Source organism: Melanotaenia boesemani, chromosome 8, assembly GCF_017639745.1.
Source record: "Melanotaenia boesemani isolate fMelBoe1 chromosome 8, fMelBoe1.pri, whole genome shotgun sequence".
NCBI classification, from domain to species: Eukaryota; Metazoa; Chordata; class Actinopteri; order Atheriniformes; family Melanotaeniidae; genus Melanotaenia; species Melanotaenia boesemani.
The window spans coordinates 26,145,764-26,163,762 of NC_055689.1; the positions used below are offsets into that span (position 1 = coordinate 26,145,764).

The 17,999-nt window shown below is 36.5% G+C and overlaps 1 protein-coding gene across 1 annotated transcript; it reads right to left on the reverse strand.

The window, feature by feature from the left end:
* Positions 1 to 36: 36 nt before the first annotated feature.
* Positions 37 to 17,984, reverse strand: gipc2 (GIPC PDZ domain containing family, member 2). The gene is made up of 6 exons (XM_041991947.1): positions 17,372 to 17,984; positions 5,593 to 5,778; positions 3,566 to 3,746; positions 2,308 to 2,420; positions 1,692 to 1,773; positions 37 to 1,352 (listed from the first exon to the last, which is right to left on the reverse strand). Exons 1-6 carry the CDS (start codon positions 17,645 to 17,647, stop codon positions 1,201 to 1,203), a joined length of 990 nt encoding a protein of 329 aa, XP_041847881.1. The 5' UTR covers positions 17,648 to 17,984; the 3' UTR covers positions 37 to 1,200.
* Between the last annotated feature and the right edge of the window lie 15 nt (positions 17,985 to 17,999).

Consider the following 17,999-nt stretch of genomic DNA (forward strand, 5'->3'; position numbering starts at 1 on the left):
ATTGTGAATGAGATGCATTCAAGACAGCATGGAGAATACCAGTGTATCAAATTTTTATTCTCTATCAACATCTGTGATCCCTTATGGTTTGTAAAACAAACTGCTTCAGAAGTTTACATCAGCAGGTTAAATTAATCAAGCTGCTATTTGAATTCATCTTGTCATCGAGAGTCCATTAATCCTAGTGCATTTAATTAAGACATTGCGGTTGAGCCCCTTCCAAAAGTAACCCTCTAAATGGCTTTTTACATCCAGCCACATCTCGTAAAATGTCTTCCAGAACGTGATTTTACACAAAATAAATTATAGGAAAAAGATACACATGGATGTCTTAAAATATATCGTGACAAGTTCAGCTACAAGAATGAGAGAAATAAAAGGAATGTGTGTTGTAAATTTGGCTAAAAGGCATTTAGACAAAAAAACAAAAAAAAAAAAAACACCCTCTGCTCTTTGTATTGCTCAGTCTGACAGATGGATGCAAGGCTCCAGCTGAGAAATGTAAGGGCACGAAGGAGTTGAGAGCTAAGAGCATTAGCAATGTAATGGCTGCTCGACATGACATTTCCCCCCATTTAAAAGACATAAAAAGGTTGCTGAAAATAGAAATATATTTCTACAATCACTAGAATTATTTTAATTACACAATGCTGCTTCTGTAAAATAAGCAACACTTTAACTTATAAAAAAAAGTCTATGAAAGGCTGTGCGATACATCTGTATGCTCAAAACTACACAGCTAGAAAATATGATCAAAACTGAGCTTTAAAATGGAAAAAAATGCATGTTTTTCTAACCAGTGGGACAAACACCTGCTGACTAAATATTCAGCATTGTGAGCTTTTAAGATGCAGCTTACAGCTTTTTTGCTTCTGAGGTGGTGTGCAAAAGATTTATACAACATCTGGAATGAATCACCAACTCTTCAGCCTGCTGGAGGCAGGTCCAAGGTCAGAAACTGCATTCCACGTTTCATGGACATCTTTACCAGATTAAAGAGACATGCTGACATGTGAAATTCCTTACGCAGACGCACCTAAGTCAACACTGAGTAAAGCTACACCTAAGAACGAAGTGATGGTAAGATCACTTCATCCACCCCGTTAATTCTGTTTATCCAGTTGGCTTCTGAGGATATTAAGTTGGTGAGGGAGTGTGTGTATGAGGGTGAGTAGATCTGAGGGGGGGCCAGCAGCGAACTTAAAATCTTCCGTGCTTTGCGTCTCCAATTGCTCCCCAGACGTCAAAGACAAACTCATCGGGAAAGGCGAAGTCTCCGAGGGTCTCATCGAGCGCCATGGCAAATTCATCTGGGTTCTTCTTGTCGCGGCCGACCTCAACCATCGTAGCAGCTGGAGAGGAAAGATCAGGAACTTCATCAGATCCTCAAAAGCAACACTCAGATTTAACCTCCAGAATACCGTGTGATTCAGTTAGACTGCATTTGTGCAGAGAAAACTTTGTGCTTAAATCATAGCATAATGGCACTGCATAGCTCGTATATTTATCCCCTCTGACACCTTGATACTCCTTAAAAACAAGAGATTATAGCAGGGTTTGTTGCAGAGCTGTTACATTTGATGGCCTTGATTTGAGCTGGTGTGGACCAATGGGTGCAGAAAACAATAAATATCCTTCAGAGTAAAGATAAACATTTTAAGACTGATTTGTGCTCCTAAAAACATCCTCACCGAGTTCAGTGTCTCTGATGCCCATGTAGCTCTCCAGAAGGTCATCTACTTTCTGTATAGCCTTCTCCTCAAATTCCGTTGGCTGGAAAACACAAATAACTCCGAGATAATCCTTGAACAATATGGTTTTACCACATTTTAGATCTATGAGCTCAATAACGCTACAGGAGGACAGTAGGTTGCAGCTTATTCTTGACAGTGATTATTGCTAGTGTAACTGATGAAGGGCACAACCTTGATCATTCATCAATTACTCACCACTTTTAATTCATCATGAATCAATATTTACTATCTTTAGTTGTATTTCAAGAAAAGGCCATTTAAATTTAGTTTTTAACAGACTAATAAAGCTTTGCTAGATAGATGACAAAAACGGCTACAGTCTAAAATCTGGATTAGCTTCAAAATGTACGAAATAAAACCTACCAAAAGTCTTCAGAAACCTACAGATTTTTATCCATTTTGATCTGAAGGTTTTTCCTACTGTGATCTGCATGGTAGCAAAGCCTAACATATTTAGGATAGCCCTAGACTCAATAGTGGTGTTTTTTTTTTCACATTTTACACTGTCACAGGAGAACTTAAATGAGAAGAAACAAAACACTGAGAACCTCACCTCCTCCTCTACCGTAGCTGGACCTTTGGAGCGTAGTCTCAGGGTTCCCCTTCCTGTGCCGATCTTATTTTCATTGGCAGGTTTGGCACCCTTTGACCTTGGCTCGAGCATTTCTGTCAATGTAAAGACAATGTTGCTGAAAATGAATCGTTCCAACATTCACCTTGTTCATAAATGACAGAAAAAAAACACATTAAATCCTGCTGATTATGCCCTTATCTAAAAATCCACATCAAAACTTTTGTTTCCATTTAGGAAAGCACAAAAACCAAGTAAAATCATATTTAGTAGCGTAGTATAATCTGATCTGCACCTTTTAAAGTAAAGCCATGCTCATCGAAGGTCTTCTGTGGTCTCTAATAATTTATGAGAACCCTATTACAGTAAGTATCTAATCCATCTAATTACTTATATTTATCTTTTTCTAAGGCTTCAGACACATTGGCTGATTGATGGGTGTCCCATATTGTCTTTTGTAAACCATCAATCCGAAGCAAATTGTCAAAGTTTAGGCACTCAGTGGAACCGGTCTATTGAATATTAGTCAACAGAGCGTGACAAACTGCATAAATCAAGTCATTTCCAATCTAAAACAACCACTGCTGTCTCAGGAATCTTCATTGTCTGACCCTCAAGGTGAGAAATGTTGCTGTTTACTATTTTGTCTAAATTACACAGCACTTGATATGTTCTGTCAGGAAGTCCTGCAATAGATTGTGTGATCAACAAAAAGCCCTGATCTCCTCATCACGGTGTCAGTGGCTTGAATGTGAGCTTCCTGAGTGAAATAACCTTTATGTATTTGAGTCGCAGACACGATAAGAGTTGATCAAATTACCAATAATACTAAGGAAAGAATCTCTAATGCTTCCTTTATCGTCTCCTTCAGCATACAATATGTAGACCATCCTTTATGCAAGGAAGGAGATAATTCTGTCCCATAATTCCTTGTGTTGCAACTTTCAAAAAGATGCTCAGATATGTTCATCCCGCTGAACTTTCTGTGATTTGTGAGGATAAATATGAAGATAGAGGAGTGAGTTTCATTTATGCATCTTTTTCTTTCATTGCTTAATCACAAACCCTGATAATACGTAACATTTCATATTGTTTGCTTGTTGTAAAGCAAATAATTACACTAAATGTCTGACTTATCTCTTTTTGATCTCATCCTCACTTGACATTTAATTCCTGAAGTCTGGGTCAGTTATGTAATGTTTTGTTTGAACATCACCTACACATCTTACTTCTTACTCACCAAAAGCCTTCATCGGCTCAACCAGTTTGAGTGTGAAAGACTTGTCTCTGGGCAGGTCTTTCAGCATGCGGGCGACCTCAAAGTGCCGCGTTCCGACGATGTTGTGTCCATTAATGCACTCTATGTGATCGCCCACACAGATCAGATTCACTTTGTCCACAACGCTGCCCGATTTGATTCGCTGCCACAGAGAAAAGACGGGAAGTAGGAAGAAGTCAGTGTCAAATACAATTACATGACCGCGTTAAAACCACAGGAGAGATTTTTCTTTGTACTATAAATACTTTCAAGAAATGTAAATAACACAATGTCAGTCTGAGTGAGATTTCAAAGCTTTGTAGAAAGGAAATAAACATTTGTCATGATCATTTATCCACTTCATAGTGGATATTTAAAATAAGCAATGAAGTAAAACTGATTAGTTCGGACAAAGAAGATTGATAGAGGTTGAATTATGTGGCATCTCTTCTCTTAACATTACGGAAATTCACTGGATGATGGACAAGCTAAAAAAAAGCCTTAGTGAGGGGTGTAAGTTTGTTTTCTCGAGTGTGGTGTGTTGTTTCATAGAAACATATCTTCAGGAATTATCTCAAATTGTTATCATTGAAGGCTTTCAGATATTTCCGGGAAATGGCAATCCAAGAATTGGGAGGAAAGGTGCAGATAGAGTGCTTCATTAAAAAAAGAAGGTGCCACTTTACCATGAACTAATACTTCTGTAGTTCAGACATTCACATGTCATACGAAGCATGAGATATGGATCTATTTCTTTATTTCAACACATTCGTATATGTTTAAAGCTAAAGACAGACATGCTTAATGTTGTCTGACCCACATTTTATTACACAAAAAATTTTATTGAACAAAAGTTTGCTGCTGAAAAAGGGGGGAAGACACTGACATATGGCAGAAAGGCTAGACCAAATTTCCCTGAGGGCTCTCCGAAGGGATTAATAAAGTATTTCTATTCTATTCTATACCATGATAAAATAGAATAGAATAGAAATACTTTATTAATCCCTTCAGAGAGTCCTCAGGGAAATTTGGGATGGGCTAGTCCTGCTCATGAGGGTCAAATGTCTAAATAAATGTGTGTAGAGCTTTACTTGATGAATTTTTCCTACATCAAAGATGAAATCTTAGCGCATAATGACACTGTAATGAATGTAATGTAAGTGTTCTTCTGTTATAGCGGCAGCACAACAAGTGACAAAGTGACTGGACTGTCCCTTTAGTGTCTGTAACCCCGACGGGTTATCAGGATGCAGTGCTGTAGCAGCATCACATGATGGCACATGTGAGCAGTTTGACTGGGAGAAGATAAGCTCATTAGACCAGGACCCATCAACACAGGCCAAAATGAGTTTGAAAAGCTACTTTCAATATGGCAGAGCAGTAAACATGTCAGGTGACTGCAGGAAACGTCAGAGACTTTAAGATTTTGATAATCTGATTTGAATTGTTAAACCGCAGCATTTATTATGTATAAATTAACTTAAATAAGTATAGTGTTTTATACACAATGAAGTCATAAGGAAGTAAAGCTGAAAGGGTTAGTTAATACGTAATGCTTTCAAGTATTATATTGACATTCTTTCCTTGTGTACTGTAATGAACTCAACATTCAAAGGTTCCTTCCACTCTGGTAAAGTTGAGTCAAATGATATTTTATGCTACAAGAAGAAGATAATTCATCAATGTCTGTTTTGATTATGAAATCAGCATAAGTCATTGATTTATTAATAGGTCACTGGACCATGTATACCTTGTAAGCTTTTAGTGGACATTAAATAGACATTAGTTACAGAAATAATAAAAGGATAAAGGTATTGCATCTGTGTATGGATATGGGTTCATGATGCATAATTCTGATGACCTGATTTGTATGTTGTTAGCACAATTTTGTCAAAGAATTAGGAAGAAAAAACCTCAATGACATGGCTGACACAAGAATCTTTGAATCTTGAGATGAAGCAAAGGTTGATGCTGATGTGTTTCAGGTAAGAAGTCATGTTTCTTCTTACCTTTATGAAAGCGTAGCCTGCTCCATTGTCAGTGATGGTGAGGCCCAGAGCGTCTTCAGATTTATAAACTTCTACCTCCTTTTTGATCCCTTTAATGTGGGCAAAGATAAAATCCTCTAGGCCAATCTGACCTCCCAACAACTTCTCCATGTCAATCTTGTGTGTGTTGAGGGTGCAGAACAGGATCTGTACAGAAGAAAGTGACAGGTTTATAAAAGTACATTACAGTTTGAGTGTCATGACAGAGTGCTGTGTCACTTAGCTAAATACAGGAATCATCAGGGAGCTGTGTTTGCTTTTCATTGCAGCAAAAAGAGAAAATGACCTTTCCTCCTCTGTTAGAAATGTGGAAATCTGCCATCACGCCTTGTGACTGATGCATCTTGCCAGGGTGAAAATAGGAAAATGTGATCAGCAGGAACACGATGCACAAGTAGCCAAATTTAACAGCTCTTCAAACAGAGACTAGACAGTGAAACCCAGGAGGAAGACTGCAGTGTTTGTGAATAATTTATTAAGGCCTAACTCAGCTTCACAGTCAGTGGACGAGTTCTACTTTAACAGGTATCTATTAACTGTGGAAAAATGTGTTGTCAATTAAAGTCATGCATCTAACTTCTACTTTCTATGTTCCTACATGAGCTCTGAAAAGCTGAGTTTTTAGTAGGTGACCTCTGAGAAGGAAGGGATTATTACTTGTTTATCAGTAGGATAAACTCTGCACCAATCAGCCTCTGACAGCAGGGCCTGCCTTGCTTGTGTACCAACAGGCATTATTCATTCACACACACACACACACACACACACACACACACACACACACACACACACACACACACACACACAGTCTTGTTTGTTGCCTTTGGCTACCAGGCTATAAAAGAATGGGGTTACAATAGAGGGAGGCCACAGAAGGAGAAAATAAAAGGGACTATAGAAGGGAAGAAACCAATGTCTGTGGTAAGAGAGGGGGGCCACTGTGGATGAATTGATGACTGTCATTCTTTCTTATAACACATGCCTCCCCCCCTTCTTCCCTCCGCCTGGGCCAGGGCATTACCCAAGAGTGGGTGGAAGAAACAGCAGCAGACGCCTACACTCGGTTACCAAGGCTGCGATCAGCATTAAGCCGCTTCTCTTCACGGCAGGCAGCTCATCTCAGCACTCCTCTCCTCCTGATGGGCTGTGTTCACACTAGCAAGCAATGTCACACGTGGCAGCAACAGCCTGTTAACTCATAAGAACAACAACAAGGCCTCCCACTGGCTGTGACACTGACCAAAACCTCAGTAACAAAATGGTAAAATGGAAAGTCAAAGGAGGTTCACTGCAGTTCATTTACTATCAGCCCAAACAGAGATACTTGCGTGTCCGAGCTTTAAAGGACAACGAAAATAATGAGGGGAGAGTTAACAGATTTCAGTTAGAATTTGAAGCTAATGCTGATGGATGATTTCTAATAAGGGCAAAGTGCCTTGACACATTTTAAAATACCAAAGTCAGATTGGACTGACATCTTTTTTAAATGTGATTCATGATTCAGCTCAACAGTCTGTTGGCTCAATTCACCTCATATTATTCAAATAGTAACTAAAACACAGTAACTAAGGACTTAAGTATTACACTTAATTAAATTCAAAAGTGTGTTAATTTTCTTTTTATGTCACTTAATACCTGAGAGGATATTCTACTTTTTAATACAGTGAATTTATTTGACATCTGCCTCTGTAAGTAGTTAAGCTGAAATCTATCTAATTTATGACCAGCTTGTAAAATACCGGATTTTTTATAGGTGAAAAACTCTGTATAAACTATATTGTATGTAGCTTATTATTATTAATATTAATATTGTTATTATTATTATTATTATTATTATTATTATTATTATTATTATTATTAATATTATTATTATTATTAACAAAACAAGCTGGACTTGACTCTCACTGACTGTCAAAGTGCAGAGGGCTTAACTTCTACAGCTTAAACTTGATCAATCTGAACAAGTCAGCAAAGGTTAAAGGCCACAGACAGCTCTGCTTTTTCTTTTTTGGTCTGAAACATGAAATAAGAAGCACATAAAACGACCTCCTGAAAGCTAGTCCCCAAAACAAACAGTTTTTTATTACAACAGACAGTTCTGACACTTTAATCTCTTTTAATTGGATTGTATTCAATTATATTTTATTCATTTTCATAAATTCATGATTTATTTCATACTACAGCAACCTGTAGCACATTATCTTTTTCTCTCTTTGCAGTGACAGAGAGGAGCCCAATTTAGTAATTTTAAAGAAAATGTTCATTTTTATAGTAAATCTCATACTATGAACATAGTTTTAAATTCAAACAGAAATACTCAAATGATTTTGTGCGCTATGAAATGTAGTTTTTATAGAAGGAAATCAAAATTAGCTTCTACTTAAAGCAGAAAACCAGAAAAACAATGAAGAAAAGAGACATAATGTTGAGATGCTCTTGTTTATGTTTTACAGTTTAACATGTGTATTTGTGTCAAAGTGTGATCTCACTTAAAGTGAATGAAACACTAAAATGTGAGGATTAATATGCTAATAATTTAATTTATACACTTTCAGGGTCAGTATATACCCATAGTATAACAAAAACCATCTAAACATTTTACTCTCAGCTTCTGAACTGGATTTACAGTAGTTTGGGGGTATTTTATAGACAAATCATTTCTCTATCACTAATAATAAGAAATGATAACAATTCTCATAATTTAGAGGAGAATAGTAAATCAACAGAGTGTATAGCAAAGACTCAGTCAAGACAAATTTGCCATTTTCATAGATGAAAAAGATGGCCAGCTCCAGCAGCCTAATAAGTGATCTGTTAAACAGACACTAAATAGAATATTAATAACAGTACAGGGACATGTACACAATTAATCTCTCCCCTGCCCACCCACCTACATGTATCCTTTGCAGCTGCACTATTAGATGATACATCAATTTATCAGCCTCTGTTTGATGAAAGGTAAGACTAGATAAATACAGCCTCTAATTGCACCTCTCTCTGAAATATTCAATGCATTTAAACAGTGTTGACTAAAAGCTTAGAAAACCTGTTTCTTTGGCAACTCAACTGCAAACAGTTTACAGTCTATTTTACTTGTCCTTTGATGACAGAAAACAGGGTCAGAAAGATTAAGCAGGGAACGTTAAATGTACAACAGGGAACTGCTGGAAATGTAGAATTTAATAAGGAGAGTGGGCACATATTTCTATAAATAAACACAGTGTCTGGTCTGTTTTGATTAAACAATTAAAATCTAATTATTCTGACAGAACCTAATAAATTTTTTTTAATTTTCTTGTAATATCTCTTAATTCAGAGTTTGACAACTATTTACTACAGTACAATTAAAATAAAAAATGTTGCAATCACCAAAAAAGTCATTACACCTTCTCTCTTGTATAATATATTTATTCAATATCTTATTATACTTCCATTCACTGGCAAGGCTAACCTGAAGTTATCTTCTAAAAAGCTGGAATAGGAAATACATTTCCATCGGCTGGTTAAATGAATTTTTAGCAACCCCCCACCCCCCAGTGCAGTCAGAAGGTGGCAGTCCGCATTGCAAGTGGTTATACTTCAGTAGAAGAAGTAGTTGTCCAAAGAGGGAATTAACCTTAGGGGAGAAAAAAACTGCTGTGGACATCTACGAGAATAATATAGTGAGGACTTTTCCCCCCCCAGAATAACATTTATCTCTGTGAACATCTAGAAAACTCTTGAAAACAGATGGTTGTCATGTTATTTTAATTTAGTCATCTCTGCTGATTTACCAGGTTGTTTCCGTTCACTCTAATGAATCTCATCTTCTTTAAAATCCACTACAAGCTAGCTTATAAGCTTTTTTTGTCTTGCCTATTATTGTGAGATATATTTATTTTTTTCCATTTACCGTCGCTTATTAATCTCATCTTAATGTGAATCAATGATAGTAATGAAAACCCAGCTGATGCATCTTAAATGATTTATGTGTGACAGCTTGATTAGCCATTGTTCTAAAATGCATTCTTAATCTGCTTCTTTTTCTGTGTTGGACACTTTTAATAATTTACAGGGACTGCTGATGTAAGCTGTGCGTATTGCGGTGCAGCTGCATTTTCAACAGGAAATAACGTCCATCAGCATTTAACCTGCGGTAATCATTGACCTGCTGATGTGCGAGTCTTCAAGACCGAGATGACAAAGGTTTTTTTTAATAAAAAGTGTTTCAGTAATGTTAAGCCTCCTATCAACAGGTCCATCTGTAATTAACTAAACAAAGATATTCATGTCCCAAAAACATGTTAACTCACAGTAACGAAACAAACAGGACAAAACAGAACTGCAATGTTCACAGCCATGGAGAGTACTAAAGTTTAAACCATAAGTTACGAGTTTAAAATGTCTTTATTTTAACCAAAACCCCCACACACACCAATGACAATTAAATAAGCTGTTGTCATGTCTTAATAGACTGTTTAAGAAGATGTTGGACATATTAAATAAAACACTTTCTAGTTTTTTTTTAACCACTATTTTACCAGATAAAGTGTTTGAGAACAAAGTTTAATTTGTAAACATGATCTGACCCCAGTAGACAGAAAAATAAAATACAAAAGTACACAGATACATATTAACATATAAACATACCAAATATTGTAAAAATACAGCTTATTAAATGCCTTGGTTCAGAGATATTTTTCAGTCTACTTTTGTTATTGAAGAATAAAACATAAAATAAAAAGAAAATCAACTAAAGAACAACATTAAAATGAAACTAAAAGCTTTTGGTGCTGTGTACTATGAGAATAACAGAGTTTTCTGTGCCGGAAAATTATTAAAAATGTACCAAACATGTATAATACATCACCTTGTAAATATTGTCTGTCAACAGATCCCTGGGTGCTTAATTGTTTCATTTAATCTAAGTTTAAAATAAGAATATTTTTTGAAAATGCTACTTGATAAGAAGATGCAACCATGGTTGAAAAAAGTTAACTTCACACTATTTGTGGTGCATTCAAGGTGATAAGATACAGACAGTTTAGAGAGAAAACAATACAAGCTGCAATTTTCAGATCAAAATATCATTAATTTACATGCATAGTAAACTGACTTGTATTTTCATAGTACTGATTACCTCTGTAGAAAAATCTAGTCTGAAAACTGAGTCAACTAAGCCTTAGTTACTGAAGTCAAATTCAACTGGTTTGTTTGCTTTTTTCATTCTAGTGTTGCACATACAAATAAATCAAAATAAATGTTTGCCCAAAGTCTGGCAAAAGACTAAGCAAGGGGGAGGGTGTTTAATAACCTGTGGCTGAACTCTCTCCTACATCACCACACCCATCAGGTGGAAACAAATACAAACTTCTTTTTAACCAAGGTTGCTTTGTCTCTAATGCCACACTGATCCTTGGAGCGGCCAATAGAAACCTGAGGTCACCTTTCAAAACCTGCTGTCACGGATGAAAGTGTTGTCCCAGCAACACCTTCACCTCCATCTCTGCTAGTAAACAACTACTTAGCTCACTTCACATTAGATCTAATCCAGTTAGTGGTGAGTTTGATTCACAAGAGGTCATGCTCACAATGAACCAATTACTAGTAACAACATGCTCACCAGAGTTATGTTGCAGCATCATTTTTAGAGTATCTTGAGGCAGTTTTGTGTGCTTCAAAATAAAGTTTCCACTTGTAGAGTAAAATCATTTTAACACTGCAATTAACTTGCATCAATTTTCTCAATCCTGGACAGAAGTGGCTGAGGGGTTTGTTCTTTTAGTTATTTATTTATTTATTTTTAATCAATTCAGAACCAAAAATAAAGTGACCTGATAATGGTCTTCCAACTTAAATCCTGTTTTGGATCAGAGACTGAACATGCTCTAATCAATCTCAAACATTTATATGCATAAAAAAGCTGACAGAGTGAGCAAACAATGCACAAATCAAAGAAAAACACGACACTGTAAGAGTGCAACATATAAAAGTGGAACACTGGAGTTCATTGTGACTTGACCTGTTTTTGTCTTATTTTTTAATAACATCTAGGAAGTGAACTCAGGAGACTGGCTAATACAAGCAGCCGACTGAAGCCCCACTGAATAAGATTGTTTCACCTAATCCCCCACATACCCGTTGTTAAGAAATGTCTGGCTGTGAGCATGGAAGTAACAAGAACAGCTTGTATGGCTCTGTCACGTGACCACAAACCATATATTCAAACAATAGGCAAATGGATGCACGTTTTCAGGTAAACAGGTGAACAAGAGGCAAAGTAACAGAACCACACCTTAAATTCTACAGCTGGAAGGCCAATGAGCAGACTTTGACCAGAGCAAAGGGACTGGGAGGACATAAAAAGATCCCAGTCTTTAACCTTAAGGCTGTAGCATGTTATGGTCTGCTCAGTTTATTATGTGTAGATTCTATACGCGCTGCTGCATGCTGCGATTAGTTCTTTTTTTCAAGTATTTCTATGACTATATATGTATATATATATATATCTATATACATATAGATATATATATATTCCTTAGAAAAAAAAAGAAAAAAGACTGACCCTAAAGCAAAAAATAAAGACAAATAACCTCATTAAACACACAATGATTCCAAGAACACTCGAATACAGTCTGAGGATTATTTGTGGTGAAAAATCTTAAGACAAGAACAATACATACAACAACCCAACGGTTTATTACATAAACTGAATCAGAGTTAGCCAACAGCTCATAAAACATCAGCGTCCCAGAACAACCGGTTTACAAGCAGTAATTATTTTGTGTAGCTTCCTTTGGATCAAGGTATGTCATTGGGCCATGGTTTCATTATTTAATCCTCTCATTTCCCTTGCAGTGATGGCAGAGGTGGTGCATCACTGGAAAGAAGTTCATGTTAAAAGTATTCATTATTTGAGCTTTCAAGGAAGCAATCTCTCTAATTGAAGACATGCCGGTTTCTGTTACACCACAAAAAAGATAATGTAGATTACTTACAACTATTTTACTGCAGTTTTATCAAAATATTACATTAAATAAATCATGTAAAAACAATGTAAATATGATAAAATACTTTGATCAGTCGTATATTAAACTAGACTTACTCCAAGCATGTCTTAACCTAAAGAGTAATTTAATAAAGCTCAATGAAAATAATAACTAATAATCAGAACTGTAACTGTATATATGGCAGCTTTATTAGAGCGAAAGCAGATGGTGTATTTAGTAGCATCTGATGCTCAGATGAGTCTTCTCATTAAGTGTAGACTGTATTTGACAGTTTGAATGAACTCTGCAGCATAAGACCCCTAATATGCTCTTCAACAAACACTTGAACAGATATGTGTGGTTGGAAATTAAACCCAGACACAAATATCATCTACACTAAGATGAAGCTGTAAGGAAAAAAAAAATACTGTAAACCTGCAATCTGCATCCTCAAATTTCTTTTATTCCTCTTAGAAAACGAGAGAAAATGACTACTAATTCTCAAATCGCTTAAACTAACTGAACATTTGATTTAAAAATTAAATAATAGAATTTGACTGCAATGACAAAGTGCTTCTATAGCAATACAACTCAAGGTCCACAGATAATGTAATATTTAATTCCATTCACCATGATAAAAGGATTTGTTTTTTTATTGTTAAATGAAGGAATTAGTTTAACCTTATTCTACAGGTTCATATCATAATTGGAAAGTTTACATACAAGTGTTCAATAACATTCAGTCTAAAAAACTGTGCCAACAGCACTTCTTTTATAAGTATATCACAGTCAGTACAATAGAGCAAAATGATTTATAACATAAAAATATAATGATTAGAATGAGAGAAGAATGACGTGACTGAGAAGCAGAGAAATACTCGTCAGCAAACGTAAAATTAGACCAGTCTGCTGCTTGCACAAGGTGTGAGTGGCCCTTTCAAGCAGGGATGAGTCATGTCTAGATTTGTCATAGTTTTCATTGTGGTTTAGTTTTTTGGTTTCTTTTAGTTTTGGCTTCTTTTGGGGTTCAGATCTTCACAGTAAAATCTGTCTTAGTTAGCTGTACTTTTCCTTATACTTTCTTCTCCTTGCGAATATCCCTATTTTTTGCTTTGTTTGTTTTTCTCATCAGTGCTCTGCCAGGTGATTTTTCCTGTGTCCCATTGATTGATTGATCCTCTCTATGAGTCTATTTGCCTGTTCCGTTTCATCATCTTTGTTCCTTATTTTACTTTAATCGTTAGTATTAGATTTTGTTTGGATGAAGGTGAGTTATCTACCCAAGCAGCATTTTTTTTTTTTTTTTTAATATATAACAAAATTTTCTGGTTTGTCTGACATACCTGCTTGAGTCCACCTCTGATCTCTTAAAGTGATAACATTCTTAAAATGAAACTTACTGTGTATAAAAAATTACACAAGCAGGTGCGCTTTTTAACCCACACCAGCTGGTGGTAACTTAGTTACACAATCCTCTCCTCAGTCATGTTTCCATCAGCTTTTTTCCTGTACATGGATTCATGGAAATGCCAAAAATTCATAAAAATACCTATTTTTGCCCCAAAAGTTCTTACACTCCTGCTAAATGAGTCAAAACTGTTCTGGCAAACCAAACATTTTCCTCATAATTGATCACGTGAACAAGTTAGCATCCGTTTCTGTATCTAAAGAATAAATAATGCCAGTATTTAGATAAAACATAATCATAATGTACCCAGTTTAAAATAAAAATGTATCTATTTTTTATTTAACTGGTTTAGCTTGTTTTTATTTCCTCAAAGCTTTCTGTTAGAAACTACTTTTTTTTATGAGAGCCATGCAAAATGTAGGCAGGCGGATACACAGACCTGATGACGACAATGCAAAGACTTTGTTTATTTGTTTTAAACCAGTAAACAAAAAAAGCCTATGTACTTTCTATGAAGCAACATCTCTATAAATATAATTTTGTAAATAAATAGAAACAAAACTACCGTGTATCACGGCCAGCAGAATAACTTAAATCAGTGGTCACCAACTCCGGTTTTTGCAATATTTTTATAATCTTTATTTAACCAGGAAACGATCCACTGAGATCAAAAATCTCTTTTACGAGGATGTCCTGGCTGTCCAAGATGACGCAACAGCCCAGAGAAAATACAGAGTACAAACAAACGTAAGACATTTAACAGTTATGCAACTAAAGGCAGTTATCATCCAGCAATCCACCATCCTGCAGGTGTAAGTGTTTCCTTTACTTTCTTTTAGTGTTTCCTTTCTGCAACACACCTGACTCAATAACAGGCTGGTGCAGATGTTGACAACAAGTTGCTGGAAAACCTTTTCGTTTGAATCAGGTGTGTTGTACCAGGGAAATACTAAAACCTGCAGGATGGTAGATCTCGAGGACCATAGTTGGTGTCCATTGATTTCAATGATACACACTGAACACTTGGTTCAGTTTCTATGTGCTGTGATGGAGTCATAACCAAAGATAACAATTCTAAAACATAAAACTTACAGTCTTGTTTTGCCTGCAACTGTGTTGCTAACTGTACTCCTAAAAAGCTGCTTTCCTGTTCAGAAAATTGACAGTGCTTTTATCTTTTGTCCAGTCAAAATGGGTCATGTTCAGTCTTTAGCACAGAGAGGTTTGGTGTTGTTTATGAAGGGAGGAGGCCCTGGGCAGAGCTGCTTCCCTGGGTCCTTTGGGATGAATCTGGCTGTGACTGGGACAAGTTATCTAGTTAGATTTGAGGCAGTGCCCAATGAACCGGACGTCAGGGACTTCCTGTGGAGCCGAACAACAACTACTATCATATCGCACTCTGTCGTCTGTCTCTATGTCTTTGGTTTCGGGTTCATTTGTGTCACATTTGTGAAAAAGAGACAAGAGCTAAAACAACTAAGTGATAATAAAAAACATCAAATCGCAGCACTGAATACAGACTAATTGCAGAACCACAGGTTGATGTGTTGATGGGCTGTTATTTCTTACTTTGCCTCCCACTGGGCAAGCATTAATTCATATACTTAAATCATTAATTCATTACTATTTTATCACTGTTCTTTAACTACTTTCTGTCCTGTAATTTCTCTTTTTTTCAAACATGGAGACCACAACACAACCACTTTTAGAGCTGGTAGAAAAGCAGCATATTGCTCAAGAAGGTAAGAATCCAGTCTTCCACTGCAACGTATAAAAATCAGCTAAAGTCATCTGAAGTATTTTGTTGTCATTTGAAAAAGAACGTGCTGTGGTGCTGTTTAAACAATCAAACAAGTTCAGGCAGAGACACAAGAATCTTAATGACTGTCACTACAAGAGGTGATGAAACAAATACTTGCTGACATATGGCCGGAGTCCCATTTACACAAACAACTGCAGTTTCAGTCTTGTTAAAGATATTTTCTGATGTCATTTCAGAGAGCGGCTGGTTTCAAAAGAAATCACTTACACTGCACCGTGTGATTCACTGTATACCAATGCCACTAGGACAAATTCCTTTCCGATTAATGCACTTGATGAATGAAGAGAGCCTAAAGGGGGGAAGGAAGCCCGAATCTCGTACTCAGATGTACTCTGGCTGACAAAAGCCAAACATGCCACTCGCTCTCTGACTTGAAAAGGAGAGCTTTAACAGTCTGGTCTCAAGGGAAGATGCAGAACCTGCTTTTGTTTCCAGAACCTTTATGTACACTGAAGCGATTGCACTTGCTTCCCCAGTGTAATCTGATGCTAAATGAATATAATGAATTGTTCCTAAATAAAGATGCACATCATTTTTCAGGTACCCAGTGACAGTACATTAGAGATTACAAAGCTCTTTTATGGTCTTATAGGGATAAGTGTGTGCAGGCCTATAATGAGTTGGCAGGGCGTGTTTTTAAGTATGTCATAAAGCTGACTTTTAATGGCCACAATAAGAATAATCTCTTGGAAAAGCCACTATCAAACCTGTTTACCCCTAATTTAACTGTAATCTCACAGCAAATTTAGAGAGCCTACAAGTATTTAAGACTATTTAACAGTAAACAACTTGTTTACAGTTACTGATGTTAAGGAACACAGCTAAAGTTGATGAAACTTATTCTTTGTTTACATCATTTGGGATTATTGCAAGTTATAGTAACTTTCAATGTTGGGCTTCAGTCATGTCACATGTTTATTTGTAATTTTATACAGGAACTGAATTGTATCTCTGGTTATGTTTACATTTATTTGTTGTTGTTTGTTTTTTAATAAGCCCCGTTTGTGTCACATCTGTTGTATTAATGACATAACACCATAATAAAAAAAAAAGATCTATTTCCTAATTATTTTGTATTTGTCCTCAAATTATTTCACTGCAAGCAAATCTTACTTCATTGGTAAATGAAACGTGCCTTTCAACAGGTTCCTTCAATAATTGTGTGAGACATGGTTAATGCTATATACAATAGTTACAAAAAAGAGCTTATGTTATGACAAAGTTTGTTCTTTGGACTTGATGATAATCAGTGAAGTGAAAGTAGCAGAGGCTGTTTAATGAGCCAAATCATTGTTTTGTGTTAATATTAACCTTTATAAACTACCGCATCTCAAATAAATCCATGAATACATCTAATTAAAAAATGTTAATAGATTGAATTAAAAATTTTTAATTAGCACTGCGATTTCTAAATCTTTAAAAATAAGTCTGTCTGAATACTTCGCGTACTTCACGTGTGTAAATTTGAGATTTAAGACTTGAATGCAACACTCAGTCACTGAAGTAGTTTATTTTCTCCTTTTCAGACAGATGAGCTCCTACCTCAGGTGGGTTTATACTGAACGCCTCAGCTATCTTCGTGTACAGCTCCTTGACATTGGTAAATCCCTCAATCCTCCCGGTTGGGCTTCCGTGAGCAAGCTGCGTGTGGAAGACCAGTTTGGGCCTCTGGCTGGCAGGTGGAGGCGGGAGACCCGCTCCGTTGACGGAGGATTTACCGAAGCTTCCGACACCTGCGTGTCCACCGCTGACCTCTTCGTTCTCCACTAAATGCTCTATCTTTGACTTGTTTTTCTTCTTCCATGGTCCCAGTGGCATCTTTACTTGTCTTATTTATTTTTTTCGAAGTGGATAAAAAATGTCCGAGCCGCTGTTATAACATTGAAGTAGCTGACCTGTTGAGTTCCGTGCCCAACAGTCGTGTCGTCCTCATTTACTTCCTCGATTCCTTAATGCCTTCCTTCCGCTAACACTTTTCCTTTCCTCACCTGCGCACAGCCGAACTCTGACTCTGCTCTTCGAGAGAGATTCGGCTTGCAAATAAATGTGTAAATATTCAACAGGTAGGGGGTGAGTGTGGGATAAACCCTGACACAACCTGCTACTGTTGCCCAGTACTCCTCGACTAACAATAGCTTCTCTGTTTGCCTATCAGCGTGCGGTGGGACGC

Bases quoted from the DNA above. Each gene is read 5' to 3' on its own strand.
- gipc2 (XM_041991947.1), bottom strand. From the start codon at position 17,647: ATGCCACTGGGACCATGGAAGAAGAAAAACAAGTCAAAGATAGAGCAT. The intron at 3,747-5,592 runs GTAAGAAGAAAC...TCTCTGTGGCAG, and splicing joins CAGGCTACGCTTTCATAAAG to CGAATCAAATCGGGCAGCGT. The intron at 1,774-2,307 runs GTGAGGTTCTCA...TGTGTTTTCCAG, and splicing joins CAGCTACGGTAGAGGAGGAG to CCAACGGAATTTGAGGAGAA.